General features: G+C 41.6%; 1 protein-coding gene across 3 annotated transcripts in view; it reads right to left on the reverse strand.

Annotated features, from left to right (window-relative positions):
• The window catches only part of trpc1 (transient receptor potential cation channel, subfamily C, member 1), a 93,669-nt gene that overhangs the window by 76,618 nt on the left and 1,192 nt on the right, over positions 1-15,859 (reverse strand). For all 3 annotated transcript variants that reach the window (XM_043702776.1, XM_043702775.1, XM_043702774.1), the window contains exons 2-3: positions 2,783-2,934; positions 2,588-2,689 (exon numbers count right to left, since the gene is read on the reverse strand). In XM_043702776.1, coding sequence (XP_043558711.1) covers positions 2,588-2,689; positions 2,783-2,934 — 254 coding nt within the window. The remainder of the gene's footprint in view (positions 1-2,587; positions 2,690-2,782; positions 2,935-15,859) is intronic.

Here is a 15,859-nt window from a genome sequence, read left to right on the forward strand (position 1 = left end):
TTAAAAATATGGGGTAGACCATTTAGGACAGAGATGAGGAGAAACTTCTTCACCCAGAGAGTGGTGGCTGTGTGGAATGCTCTGCCCCAGAGGGCAGTGGAGGCCTAGTCTCTGGATTCATTTAAGAAAGAGTTGGATAGAGCTCTCAAAGATTGTGGAATCAAGGGTTATGGAGATAAGGCAGGAACAGGATACGGATTAAGGATGATCAGCCATGAGCATATTGAATGGTGGTGCAGGCTCGAAGGGCAGAATGGCCTACTCCTGCACCTATTGTCTATTGACTATTAGGTCACAGAGCTTTCGGGAGCCTTGACACTATCCATTGCACCCAAACGCCTCTAGCACAAGAAACTCGTCCTAAAAGGATGAATCAATCTACTGCTGGAGTAGCAATTATTGAGTGAGGCAAGGATTAAAGCAGTAATATCATAACTGATTGCGCACCTTTTTGAAGCTGTCACTTTGCAGTGAAAGTTCATAAATAGGCTAGGGCTGTTTTCCCTGGAGCATCGGACGCTAAGAAGTGATCTTACAGAGGTTTATAAAATCATGAGGGGCATGGATAGGGTAAATAGACAAGGTCTTTTCCGTGAGGTGGGGAGTCCAGAACTAGAGGGCATAGGTTTAAGGGGAGAGGGGAAAGATATAAAAGAAACTTAAGGGGCAACGTTTTCATGCAGAGGGTGGTGCTTGTGTGGAAAGGGCTGCCAGAGGAATTGATAGAGGCTAGCACAATTACAATATTTAATAAGCATGTGGATTGGTATATGAATCGGAATGATTTGGAGGGATATGGGATGGGTACTGGCAGGTGGGACTAGATTGGGTTGGGATATCTGGTCAGCATGGACGAGTTGGACCAAAGGGTTTGTTTCCATGCTGTACACCTCTATGACTCTATAAGATATAGGAACAATTAGACCATTTGGCCCATCAAGGTTTCTCTGCCATTTGATCATGGCTGAAATGTTTCTCAACATTGTTACCATAGCTCCAGAGGACCATACCTCTCTTATTAGCCACAAATAGTTAATTAATGCTCAGTTTAACCTGAGGGTCACCACAGCTCAGGCAAGGGACACTGGTACAAGACTTGAACCAAGTATTGGTTTCATTTTGCATTGCAAAACAGCCATTCAGCCAACTGAGCTCAGAGACTCCCCCCTGCCCCCCTCCCTTAGTCCATACTAACTCACTGGGACACAGTTACTACCAAACAAATGACACTACATGGAACTGTGGAGTCCCTGTTTATTGAGAAAAAATGGCTGCACAAGCAACAGAGGCAGTTGTTTTGGAAAAACACCAAATGTAGGTTTACTGGTGTAATTAATTGTACAGGATTTCTGTTTAGTCAACATGGCAAGTAGCAGAAACAGTACTTGTTATGTAACTATCCAAGACCGTGTTTATTCAGCATAGTAAGGGTTCAAGAGCTAGAGATAGTATTTGTTGTACTAACTGTATAGTGTTGCTGTTCAATCCAAAGGGAAGGATCAATCAATGGTCTGTATTTGCTTGTGTTACACAAAATCGACATTGATTCTTCTGTAAACATCTGGAACTTGAGCCAAATTAAATAAGTCAGATTTTTCCATGAATTCTACCTCATTTTTATTTATGTTGTAATCCACAAGAAAGTGATGTTAAAAAAATTGCCATTTCAGATAAACCTTTTGCTATTTGTTAATTTAGTTGCAAGTGCTTTATTAGCCATTTAGTTCACTGCAGTGCAGTCTAAGACAGAGATGAAGGTTTCCCCTTTTAGTTTGAAGCCAGTTTCAAAAACTGGCAAGTGCCATTTCCTTTGACAAGTGATGTTCTTTTTTAGAAGGACTTACTTTTCTACAGTACAGTGCACCTTTGATTGAGCACTAACAAATATAGCAAAAGCTTTTACTTTTCTTTAAAAAGAAGTCCGGCAGTCTACTCTCCCAAATGACACACCACCCTCAATCAAGACGATAAAACGGCAATATCTGCCCATTGAGTTAGACCGAAGGATCTAATTCTGTGTGACTCTATGACTATGTGCCCTTCTGTTATTTAAATCGCCATTAAGAAGCTTACAAAACAGTAAGAAAACCAGTATTCAGACCACTGAAGTGCTGTTTCCTCTTTGCTTCATGCTTCCATAAAATACCTTGCTGTATCCACCCACTAACTTTGTGTGATTAGTGCACAAGTAACCCAAACCCCTCTGGATCTTTCACATTTTGAAACAAATTCTAATTTCCATTCATCATACCAAAGTGAATAAACCCAAATTTCTGCACATTATACTCCACTCAGTCACCATCTAGCCTAATCACATAACCAAGTCTATACCTCTTTGTAACCTCCCTGTGTCCTCCACACAGTTTACTCGACCACCCAGCTTTGTATGGTCAACAAACCTGGCTGGAATACATTCTATTGTCTCATCAATGTCAATCACATAAATTATAAGTAGTAGATATCAACAGTAGTTCTTGTGAAATGCTAAGGGATATCACTTGGCCACCTGCGAGCAGGAGAAGGGATCATTTGGCAAAACATGCAATGGAAATTACACAAAGTATATAAGTAATCATAATTCACTAACTGCTATAGTTGGCTTTGATGAACGTCGGGGACGATGATTGAGAAGAATATCAACTGCACCAACAACCTCAGAGTTAATTGCCACAAGCAGAGCATCCGTGGTCTAGAATGAATGAAAAAGTTACTCAACGTTTTAAAATTTATGTTTAAAACAATTACTGTAAAAACACATTTAAGCAACAATAAATATTGGAACCTGGCAGCCATGGTCCAAGAGAAGCTGCAGGATATCCAGATTCTCATTTTCAATGGCAATGGTAACTGCATTTCTCCCCAGAACATCGACACAATTTATATTCAGCTCACTGAATTTCTCATCGAGCAGCTTTTTGACCATGTAATTATCTCCTGAAGTGTACAAAAGTCACAAATGTTAAAAATTTATATCGTAAAAAAAACTCTATATAGCACTAAAATAAAACATAGGCATTGCCTGGTGGTATAATCGCGAGACTATTAATCCCGGACCGTGGAAATGTTTTGGCAACCTAGATTCAAATCCTGCCATGACAAACAGTGGAATCGGAATTCAAAAATAATCTGGAAATAGGAAGTTAATGATGACCATGAAACCACTAATGATTGCCTGCAGAAAAAAAAACCTCATCTGGTTCACTAATATCCTTTTGGAAAGGATGTCTGCCATCCTTAACTGGTTTGGCCTTCTCCAGACTCACAGCAATGTGGTTGACTGTTAACTGCCCTCTGGGTAATAAATGCTAGTCCAGCCACTGATGCCCACATCCCATGAATGAATTTTTTTAAAACAAAAAATAGGAGACATAGGCCACCCAGCCCTACCAGTCTGCACCATATTCAGTATCAGAAGTCACAATTTCTGACTTCACCTAATGAAGTCAGAACGCTCCAAAGCTTGTGATTTCAAATAAACCTGTTGGACTATAACCTGTGACTTCTGACTTTGCCCACCCCAGTCCAACACCAGCACTTCCTCATCATGGCTACCATCGACACAAACTGATGGGTCAAAGTGGAGGATCTTCAAAAAGATCATGCATATCGATGACCTCTTCCAACGAAGGTCCAGCCCTCCGAAAGTTTGCGATTTCAAATAAACCTGGTGGACTATAACCTAGTGTCATGTGACTTCTGACTTTGTCCACCCCAGTCCAACACCAGCACCTCCACATCACCCCAGTCGAACACCATAACCTCCACATCACATTCAGTATGATTGTGGCTGATCAACCAACTCAATGTCCAGCTCCTGTCATCTCCCAGTGCATTTTCAATAATTTTGGATGATGTTAAGGGCAGATAATGAGACATAAGTGCTACAGAGTGGAATATAAAACTGTTATCTTTGAAAACTGCATCTAACAATTAGAAGTTCCAAAGTCTGCCTGATTACCCACTACCTGCATCCACTTATCGCCTTCCCACCTACCATCCCCCAGCCCATTCCCCACCCATCTATTTATCTCTCAACCCCTTCCCCTCCACATTCCTGAAGAAGAGCTTATGCCCAAAACATCAACGTTGCTGCTCTTCGGATGCTGCCCGACCTGCTGTGCTTTTCTACCACATTTTTTTGACTCGGACTCTCCAGCATCTGCAGTCCTCACTTTCTCCTGACAGCAAGTCTGGATGAGCTGAGTATTAGAGATTAAATACAACGCAGATTGTTTCCCTGGGAATAAAGTGCAAGGTGCTTATACTTAAGACTTAGTGGCAGCAATCGGTCTTCACCTGGGGGCATCACAGTAGCTCAGTGGTTAACACTGTTGCCTCACTGTGACCTAAGTTCGATTCCAGCCTCAGACAACTGTCTATGTGGGGTTTAGACATTCTCCCTGTGCCAATTCTCCCACAATCCAAAAGATGTGCAGGTTAGGGGGACTGGCTGTGCTACATTGTCCATAGTGTCCATGGATGTGCAGGCTAGGTGGATAAGCCATGGGAAATTTCGAGTTACAGGGATAGAGTAATGCTCTTCAGAGGGTAGTGTGGGCTCAATGGGCTGCTTCCACACTGTGGAGATTCTATGAACTGTGTGCTTCAAATTGTCCATTTACCAGCAAGTTTGAAAGGAAGATGGGGTCCCTGAGATAGCTAATCAGCATCTCTACCTAGATACAAGGCCCATGTGAATCACAGTTCCAGAGTGATAGGCTTTGACATGGGAAGGGTATTGAGAAAGTCATTGTGATAGTAGGTTCCTGAACTTTCTAAAGTAACACATGCAATCCAGTCTGGCAGGATGGCGGGGAGAGAGAGATAGAGAGAAAAGGTAGAAGCCAAAGATGTCCAAGATTCATAGCTGAAATGTGGGTGGAAACTCATCTCCAGATTGAAATCACCAGTTTTGCTCTGTTAAAACAAAGCTGAAAGATTTACCTAACTAGCGGTAGACAGAGAAGCTCAAGTAGTTCTCTCACCATAAAGGGCAGTTTTGGAGTTAGAAGTTACCAGACTGAGAAAGAAAAGGACATAAACCTTCAGGAGATAAGAATCATTCTGTTCTGGTTCTGGGAGAATCAAATGCCTACTTATAGAGTCATAGAGATGTACAGCATGGAAACAGACCCTTTGGTCCAACCTGTCCACACCGACCAGATATCCCAACCCAATCTAAGGACAGTGTAGCACATATCTGTGAAGTGTGTTTTCTTGGTGTGTCAAATATAAAAAGGGGATATTCCACTGCATGATTTCAACTATAAGTTGCATACAAAGATTATATTTTGCTGGAGTGATTTTTATCTTGCTATCAGAATGGTGTTAACACATGAAACCTTGTTTTGTCTTGCTTCTAGCTATCAACTGGAAATTTGAATTTCTTTTTAAAAGTTTCCAGTCTCTGGAGATGGAACTAACACATTCCAATTAATGGAATCCTTCATGGATATTCCTTCTTTCAAACATTTTGCCACATCAAAAGGCTTGCAATAAATGCAAGCTGTTGTTAGTTTGCATGCATGAAGTTTGAATCTAAATATTGACACCAGCTCCATGACTAACTCATGAGAGACTATAATCCATGTAAGATGGTGACATTTTCAACACTATTACAATCCAGGTACGTACAATTAGCTTTACCTTTAAAGAGGAATACAAACTCATTTTAGCCACAAAACTTCACATTCTTAAAAACACAAACTTTATTGGATATTGAACAAATTAAATAAAGGAAGTACAATTCAGTTAACAATCCAGCTTATGCCGAGATATGCTCAACCACTAGGTTTACTTCTTACATCCCCAGAGAATTCTCTTTTATGATACATCACCTAACAAGTTATTTACTTCAATAGGAAACATTCATAGCCCTTTGAAAACATTTTTTTTTTTAAGTTCCCCTCAGCTCTAGCTATTCTCAGGAAGTAAAATCTACCATGCCATCTCTCAACTGTGAATGCCTCACTCCTTTCTGTTCTGTTCCGGTGTGTTTTCGATATTTCCAAGCAAACCTGTTGGCTCATTTTGCTGCCACAAGACTCAGTGAGGGCTATTGTACATACTTCCATTAGTTTCAAAGTTACCAATCTTCAAACTTCTGTTCCCTCACAAACTTATGAGATTAAGTCTCATATATATTCCATGTGATGAACAATGTTTTTTTTTGTTTGATTTACAGTGGAGGCCTAGTGAATGGTCATTTATTTTGGCTATTTCTTAGTGAGCACATAAGGTCTAACTGTAGTTATTGAGATTGGATGGTTATGTGTCCCTTGATATAGCTTCAAAAACAGATGCTGGAAGTCAGAGTCGATAATACGTTAGCTAGAAAGGCATAGCAGGTCAGGCAGCATCAGAGGAGTAGGAAAGTCAACATTTCAGGTAGAGACCATTCATTGAGACTCAGCTATATGTTTGATTTTTTACAAATTGGGAGTGCCTTTTTAAAAATATTTTCCCTTTCATTTTGTTTTCAATTAGGTAATGCATTGTTTCTTGCTCTCCGTGTCTCCTATTCTGACTTTTAAGTGTTAAAAATATTAGCTGGTCCTTGGATGAAGAATAACACATATTCAGGGGTGGAGATTTCAGTTACGCACTTTCATGAGACAAAATTTCCAGAGCCACAGATGTCTTTGATATATATAGGTCAGGACATCTATGAGGTACTGGCATCTAGGGTGTAGGAGTTGTCTTATTTCCTTTCCGTCTCTGCAACTGCACTGCTTCATCATTAAAGGGTTTGGATCAAAGCTCGATGCAGTTTGAACGGCTGGTAGGTAACTCTTCCCAATCACTAATGTCAATGCAGCATTCTTCTAGGAGGGCTTTAGAATAACTTAAGCATTTTCACTGTGCTCCCCAGAACACACTATATTTAAAGTTAAAAATCACACAATACCAGGTTATAGTCCAATAGGTTTAATTGGAAGCACTAGCTTTTGGAGTGCTGATCTTTCATCAGGTGATTGGGAAGTATAAGATTGTAAGACACAGAATTTATAGCAAAAGTTTACACGTCTAGCAGTGTCTACTATGACAGAGTTGTATGGAGTTGTCCTGAAAGCCAGGCAGTTTGCTATAAATAATGATCTATTTGATTAGATTGGAAACAGGCCCTTCCGCCCAACAAGTCCACACCGACCCATTCCCCTACATTTACCCCTTCACCTGTTTGAGGTTTGGTAGTTCTTTAAAGACGAGCAACAACTGACAACTTCTGAGCACCGTCCTACAACTCATCCGCTTTATCCTCAATTACAATGTCTTCACCTTTGACAACAGGTTCTTCATCCAGACACACGGTTCAACCACGGGGACCAAGGTGACATATTGGGGTACAAATATCTTCAGGCACAAGTCTGAACAAGACTTCTTCTCGACGTAGGACCTCCAACCAAAACTATACACCAGGTAGATCAATGACATTTTCTTCCTCTGGACCCATGGCAAGGAGTCACTGATAAAACTACACAGTGATATCAACAAGTTTCATCCCACCATCAAACTCACAATGGACTACTCTCTACTGTCTCATTCTTGGACTCATGTATCTCCATCAAGGATGGGCACCTCACTCTACCGCAAACCTCCAGATAACCTCACAATGCTACACTTGTCCAGCTTCCACCCAAAACATATTAAAACAGCCAGCCCCTATGGACAAGCCCTATGCATACACAGAATCTGTTCCGATGAGGAGGAACGTGACGAGTACCTGGTCGTACTCAGGGGTGCTGTCATAAGAACACGGTACGATATGCAACTCATCGACCGCCAGTTCCGACGTGCCACAGCGAGGAACCGCAATGACCTCCTCAGGAGACAGACACGTGCTGCAACTAACAGGATACCCTTTGTTGTGCAGTACTTCCCAGGAGCCGAAAAACTACGCCATGTTCTTCGCAGCCTGCAACACATCATCAATGAGGATGAGCCCCTCGCCAAGACCTTCCCCACGCTTCCACTTTTCACATTTAAACAATGACCAAACCTCAAACAGATCATTGTACGTGGTAAACTATCTCATATGCTGCAGGTAAGGATGTCCTGAGGCATGGTACATAGCAGAAACTGAGCAGAGGCTACGGCTATGGATGAATGGGCACTGCACAACAATGAACAGACAGGAGTGTTCTCTCCCAGTTGGAGGGCACTTCAGTGGTCCAGGACATTCGACCTTGGACCTTTGGGTTACCATCCTCCAAGGCAGACTTCAAGACAGGCAGCAGCGATAGCAGAGACTGATAGCTAAGTCGGGTACCCATAGGAATGGCTTCAACCTGGACGTTGGGTTCATGTCACACTACAAGTGACCCCATTGCACTCCACCCACACACACACAATGCAAGTTTGTGGGGTGAATTTGTACTTGCACAGTTATATTGTACTTTGCTCATAAACTGTATGAATCCATGTAAGATTCTGTTAATTCATTTTTTAGATTAGAATCAGTCTAAACATTATGGCACAGACGACAGCACAGAGCGGTGCTAATACCCAATACATTGTCTGGGCTGACACCAATTATTAAAGTTCACTTGAGAATGTAACTTTTTTAAAAAAGGTTTTGTGATTTACATATGAAAAAAGTGAAACTAACATGGTCATTCTAACAGATGAGAGACTTAACAAGCAATCATGGTATTTTTCAATGTATAATGTCAGTTACATCACACTGTAAACTTTTGCTATAAATTCTGTGTCTTACAATCTTATACTCCATAACCACCTGATGAAGGTGCAGCCCTCTGAAAGCTAGTGTTTCCAATTAACCTGGTGTTGTGTGATTTTTAATTTTGTACACCCTAGTCCAACTTTGGCATCTCCATATCATGACTATATTTAAGAGTTGAGATGCAGCAGGGGAAATACTTTTCAGCCATCCAAACAGTATTTATCACAGCTGATTTTCTTTGTATGTTTGTCAAGCTGGCTCTCCCACTGAATCCGGAGAACAAAGTGGAGGCAATGCCTGTATAATCTCTTTAGGGCTGTCATATGTTACTGTTAGCCCATGACTCATTGCAGTATAGGAGTAATTAGATAGGGTAATTAGATAGTGAAAGACGTTTTCCTAGGATGATGACATCAGCTTGTAGAAGAGGGCATAACTACAAATTGAGGGGTGATAGAATTAAGACAGATGTCAGAGGCAGGTTCTTTACGCAGAGAGTGGCAAGGGTGTGGAATGCCCTACCTGTTAATGTAGTCAACTCAGCCACATTAGGGAGATTTAAACAATCCTTAGATAAGCACATGGATGATTTTGGGATAGTGTAGGGGGACGAGATGAGAATAGTTCACAGGTCAGTGCAACATCGAGAGCCAAAGGGCCTCTGGGCTGTATTGTTCTATGTTCTATGAGTACTGTTAGAATGGCCACTTGGGCTTTTGTTGACCCAGAAAGAATGCTGTTGTCAAATGCTCAAGGCAATCGTTTGTAAAAGGCAGGTGATCAAGTGTTGGATCCCATGGTTAATTTTGAGCGAGGTAGCTAGCAAGGCATAGGAAGATTGCAACATATTCTCTTTCAATATAAATGGGAGGACGAAGTTTTGATTGACCAGGACTGGGCTGATATGATTCCAACTGTTTTGAGTTGGTGATTTGAAACAGACACTTTAAAAAGTCTGAACTAGTGTCAAGAATGGCTGTGTGATAGCCCTCATATGATTGAGGGCTGGTGTGTGTGTGTGTGTGTGTGTGTGGTGTATATATGCGCGCACAGCAGGCTGTAAATACCCTGACTTAAATACAGGCAAAAGATTTCCAGTAGATAAGTTAAGACATGTGACTTCCAAGCATCCTAATGACGTTTTCAAGTTCAGAAACCACTCATTTCTTTTCAAATGAACCAATATCCACGATCCTTTCAATATATTCTCAAAACGTTGGCAGTTTACAATCTGTCTTAACATTTTATTAATAAATTTACTATTCATTTTGTGAATGATATTTTATCTAATAGGAATAGGCCATTCAATCCACACTTGCTGCTTCTAATTATTGAAGTCTGCATTCAGCACTAATTTTATTCAAGCATCACGTTTAATTTCTGCGCATTTTCCAAGTCACACTTTGCAGAAAAAAAAAGTACCCTTTTAGCAGGAGTCATGTTAGGGACAAGGGCTAATATCTATAAATAAATGAACAACTAAATAGTTAAAGTAATGAGTTACTGGTGGGAATATAGAACTCATTGTACCAGAATGACAAGAGAGAGAGAGAGAGAGAGATATTTTTTGAGCCAACTCATTTGTACACCCAAGTGTGACACCTGAAAAACTGCTGCAGCTTTTCTCTTGAATAGCCTCTGAATTCTTAACGATTTCTGAATAAACTCCATCTGCAAAGGTTCCAGTGACACTGGCACGTGTTAGTGATGTGTGTGCCCACACACCACACCAGGACGCCAAATGAAAGCCATCTTGAACATCTGAAACTTTATCCTTCTATTGTCCCTTTCCCCACCCCAGCAAGAACTTTAATAAAGAAACTTGATTGATTTTTAACTTTTTCTAAACTCAATATAAGTATATATATACTTGGCCACATTGGTAAGTGAACAAAGCGTTTAAATTCATGTTATGACCAGTAGAATGGTGGAAAAAGAGACAGTGATTGCAACAAAATAAAATTAGAACGCACAGAAACAACCAACAAATGAGGAGGAAATGGTACCAAACAGAGTGCTAAATTAATCACTCCAAATAGTCCTCGTAGATTCTTTCAGCTGCAATCTTGAACTCTACTATTATTGATACACAAATTACTGGAAAAAAATCTAAATAAAAACAATGACAAATACGACACAAAATAAACACAGCACTGAAACAGCCATTATGTGTCTAAAAGATTTCCTTTTGAAGATCTGGTGTCACACTTAGGAAAATAGAATGAGATTCTGGGCTTTATCACTCTTCATTGAAGAAAAACAAGATGACAGTTTTGATAGTTCACAGTCCACATTTGTGCCTCAGTGAATGAGTTGCAAGGTGGATGCAGAGATGTTGCAGTGTGATTTGGACAGGCCGATTGAGATGGCAAATGCATGGCAATGCATGTGTATAAATGTTACGTTATCTGTCTTGGAAGAAAAAATAACAAGGCAGATAATTATTTGAATGGCTGTAAATTGAGAGACAAGAATATTCAATGAGATGTGGGTGTTCTCATGCAAAGTTTACTGGAAGTATGCATGCAGGTGCAGCAGGTAAACTGTATGCTGGCCTTCATAGTGAGAAAATTTGAGTACAGGAACAATTATTCAGGGCATTGGTAAGGCCACTCCTCGAGAAAGATGTGCAGTTTCTTGTCTCCCTGTCTGAGGAACGAAGTTCTTCCTAAAGAGGGAGTGCAGTGAAGATTTACCAGATTGACTTCTGGGATGGCAGGACTGACTTATGAGGAGAGCGCAAATTGGTTAAGATTGTATATATTGGAGTTTAGAAGAATGAGGGGTATCTTGTAGAAACATACAAAATTCTAACTGAATAGACATATCGAAAGATGTCCAGACAACAAGTCATAGTTAAGGATAATAGGTAATATTTTTCGGACTGAGGTGAGGGAAAACATCTTCACCAAGAAAGTTCCGAGACTGAGGAATTCACTGCTACAGAAAGTGGTGGAGGCCAAAACGTTGTGTGTTTTCAAGAAGGAGGTAGATATAGCTCTTGTGGCTAAACGGACCTCAGTGGTGGGCAAGTTGTTGGAGGGAATCCTGAGGGACAGGATGTAATGTATTTGGAAAGGCAAGGACTGATTAGGGATAGTCAACATGACTTTGTGCATGGGAAATCATGTCTCACAAACTTGATTGAGTTTTTGGAAGAAGTAACAGAAGATTGATGAGGGCAGAGCAGTAGATGCGATCCATATGGACTTCAGTAAGGCGTTCGACAAGGTTCCCCATGGGAGACTGATTAGCAAGGTTAGATATCATGGAATACAGGCAGAACTAGCCATTTGGATACAGAACTGGCTCAAAGGTAGAAGACAGAGGGTGGTGGTGGAGGGTTGTTTTTCCAGACTGGAGGCCTGTGACCAGTGGAGTACCACAAGGATCGGTGCTGGGTCCTCTACTTTTTGTCATTTACATAAATGATTTGGATTTGAGCATATGAGGTACAGTTAGTACGTTTGCAGAGGACACCAAAATTGGAGGGATAGTGGACAGCAAAGAAGGTTACCTTAGATTACAACAGGATCCTGATCAGATGGGCCAATGGGCTGAGAAGTGGCAGATGGAGTTTAATTCATATAAATGTGAGGTGCTGTATTTTGGGAAAGCAAATCTTAACAGGACTTATACACTTAATGGTAAGGTCCTAGGGAGTATTGCTGAACAGACAGACCTTGGAGTGCAGGTTCATAGCTCCTTGAAAGTGGAGTCGCAGATAGATAGGATAGTGAAGAAGGCATTTGGTATGCTTTCCTTTATTGGTCAGAGTATTGAGTACAGGAGTTGGGAGGTCATGTTACGGCTGTACAGGACATTGGTTAGGCCACTGTTGGAATACTGCGTGCAATTCTGGTCTCTTTCCTATCGGAAAGATGTGGAAGTCCAGAACTAGAGGGCACAGGTTGAGAGTGAGAGGGGAAAGATATAAAAGAGGCCTAAGGGGCAACTTTTTCATGCAGAGGGTGGTACGTATATGGAATGAGCTGCCACAGGATGTGGTGTAGGCTGGTACAATTGCAACATTTAAGAGGCATTTGGACGGGTATATGAATAGGAAGGGTTTGGAGGGATATGGGCTGGGTGCTGGCAGGTGGAACTAGATTGGGTTGGGATATCTGGTCGGCATGGGCAGGTTGGACCGAAAGGTCTGTTTCTATGCTGTTCATTTCTATGAAGAAGGGCTTATGCCCGAAGAAGGGCTTCCTGAAGAAGGGCTTATGCCCGAAACGTCGATTCTCCTGTTCCCTGGATGCTGCCTGACCTGCTGCGCTTTTCCAGCAACACATTTCCAGTTCATTTCTATGACTCTACGAGCAAGGGATTATTGGGTGGGGGGGGGGGGGTAGGGAATAGGACTGGATGAGGGTAATGAGCTCAATGATCAGCCATGATTATCTTGAATAGCAGGGCATGCTCAAGGGGTCAAACAGCTGACATCTGTTCCTACCTTCTGTGTTTCTATGTAAGCCCAGAGCTTGGCAAATTAAGGACTTCATAGCCTATATTTTTAAAATTTGCAGATGTCTCCAGCATTAATGGAACTTCCGCTCACCTAAGTTTTAATCTCTTGACCACAGTTAAAAAATCTAAATTGACACAACGCTTCCTGAAGAAGGGCTTATGCCCGAAACGTCGATTCTCCTGCTCCTTGGATGCTGCCTGACCTGCTGCGCTTCTCCAGCAACACATTTTCAGCTCTGATCTCCAGCATCTGCAGACCTCACTTTCTCCTCCATTAATAACACAGGGAACATTCTTATACTACCACAACAGCTACCAGCGACAAGGACAATGAGGTAGATTACACTGACAAGATCCCTTCCAAGCCACACACCGTTCTGACTTGGAACTACAACACACTGGTCCTTCACTGTGGCGGAGCAATACTCTGCAATTTTTTACCCACAGCATGTGGGTGTAGCTACAGCAAGTGAACTACAGTGGCTACAGAAAACAGCTCACCACCACCACTTATTAAGGCCAATTAGAGATAGGCAACAAATATTGGCTTAGTCACCAACACTCACATCCAATGAAAGTATAAGAAAAAATACAATCTTCTTGGATTATCACATAATTGGAAACCTACAATAAGGAAACATTATTTATTTTCTCATTAAAAATTGAGGTAAGCTATACCCAGAGATACGAGGTCAAATCACGCCACTGTAATTAAGAACTTGCAAGATCAAAAGAAAGTCAGCAATTCACCAGCTGCATAATCTGATTAATATTGTTGGCTCCCTATGAATAACAGGGAACCGAAATTCAGTTGCTGACCATTTAAAGTTCTTTTGGTTGGATGTGTTTTTTCACAATGCATTCAACCAGCTGGGTGATTTCTGAAGTCAGAAAGAAAATACTGTGAATACTGGGAATCCAAAATAAAAACAGAAAAATGTTGGTCTGGCAGCGCCAGTATACACAGATTTAGGCCTAATGAATCTTCTTCAGAGTCATTCCTCTTTAGACAGCACTGTGGATCTACCTACAGCAAATGGATTGGAGTAGTTCTAGAAGGCAGCACACCAGCACCTTCTCAAGGTGGAATGGACAACAAGTGCTGGCCCAGCCAGCAAAACTCCCATCCTGTGAAGGAATAAAGAAAGAACAAAATTTCTGAAGTCAGCTATGAATTAATGGATTTGGAAAATATATATACTGACAGATATCCTTCCCAAGAAAACAGTAATGAACCAAATTATCAATTGTTTAACTGATATAATTGCAATACGGAGGTTAATTTTACATTCCAGATTTACATTCCATGACAGGATTTGAGCCCAGTGCAATACCAATGAAATTCCAAGTTCAGTGGACATTGCCATTTCTAGACACAAAGCGTGGTAGAGGTTTAAAACTCTCTTCTACAAACGGCAATGGATGCTAGATCGTTTGTTAATTTTAAATCAGAGATAGATTTTTTTAAATTAAGTTAAGGCATTAAGGGGTTTGTGTCAAAGGCATGCAACGTAGAGATAGGCTTCAGATCTGGATGGTGAAACAGACCTGAGAGTCTGAACAGCCCATTCTTCATATATCTCTAATAAAACAGTGAGATTCCAAGTTCAGTGACATTGCCAACCTTCCATCTTCCCACAATGATAAACCATAAATTTATTTATTAAGTCATCTATACCATTCAGTTGGAAGACAGTTGGGTCATTTGGTCTTTATGATTCAGTTACTGCGAACAAAAACAGTCCTAAAACGCACATAACTCACACATTGCCTTTACATAAACACTGGCAGAAAATATTCTCTCCGACCCACTATTCTCTATGTTAAATCCACAATTCATCATTGGAAATGACTTCTGACTATAAACAATTCTGGTGGTTGCAGAATTTCCAAAAAGCTTTTATCTTTGGCCTTGATATGTGTGCGCACGCCTTGTTTACCATCTCCAATTTTGTCACATGCTATGGCAGCAGGAAGTGGCTGGGGTTGTGGTCAAAGTTTATCAGAATGAAAAATAAAACAGAAAAAATTGTTTTTTTCCCTCTTGACCAATCTCTTAGAAATTGGAAAAGTGGGCAGCACGGTGGCACAGTGGTTAGCACTGCTGCCTCACAGCGCCAGAGACCCGGGTTCAATTCCTGCCTCAGGTGACTGACTGTGTGGAGTTTGCATGTTCTCCCCATGTCTGTGTGGGTTTCCTCCGGGTGCTCCGGTTTCCTCCCACAGTCCAAAGATGTGCAGGTCAGGTGAATTGGCCATGCTAAATTGCCCGTAGTGTTAGGTAAGAGGTAAATGTAGGGGTATGGGTGGGTTGCGTTTCGGCGGGTCGGTGTGGACTTGTTGGGCCGAAGGGCCCGTTTCCACACTGTAATCTAATCTAATCAAATGGAAACCACAGGTCAGTAACTCTTTAATGAGTGAGAAAATTACACTTTCACCAACATTTTCCTGAGACAAGGAACTTGATGTCCTCCCTTGGAATCCCACATCCTCCCAAGAGGACAGCTCCCCGTGTGGGTCAAGGAGGACAGAGAGCATTGAGAGTTGGGGTAGTGAGGGAGCAGGTGAGGAGGGAGTGAGAGAGCAGGGGTAGGGAGTGAGAGCAGGGTTGGGAGTGGGGAGTGAGAGCAGGAAGGGTGACTGAGGGGGTGCAAAGGGGTGAATGTGGGGTTGGGGGTGGGGACGGGAGTGGGTGGGGACGGGAGT

This window comes from Chiloscyllium plagiosum, chromosome 13 (genome assembly GCF_004010195.1).
Source record: "Chiloscyllium plagiosum isolate BGI_BamShark_2017 chromosome 13, ASM401019v2, whole genome shotgun sequence".
Lineage (NCBI taxonomy): Eukaryota > Metazoa > Chordata > Chondrichthyes > Orectolobiformes > Hemiscylliidae > Chiloscyllium > Chiloscyllium plagiosum.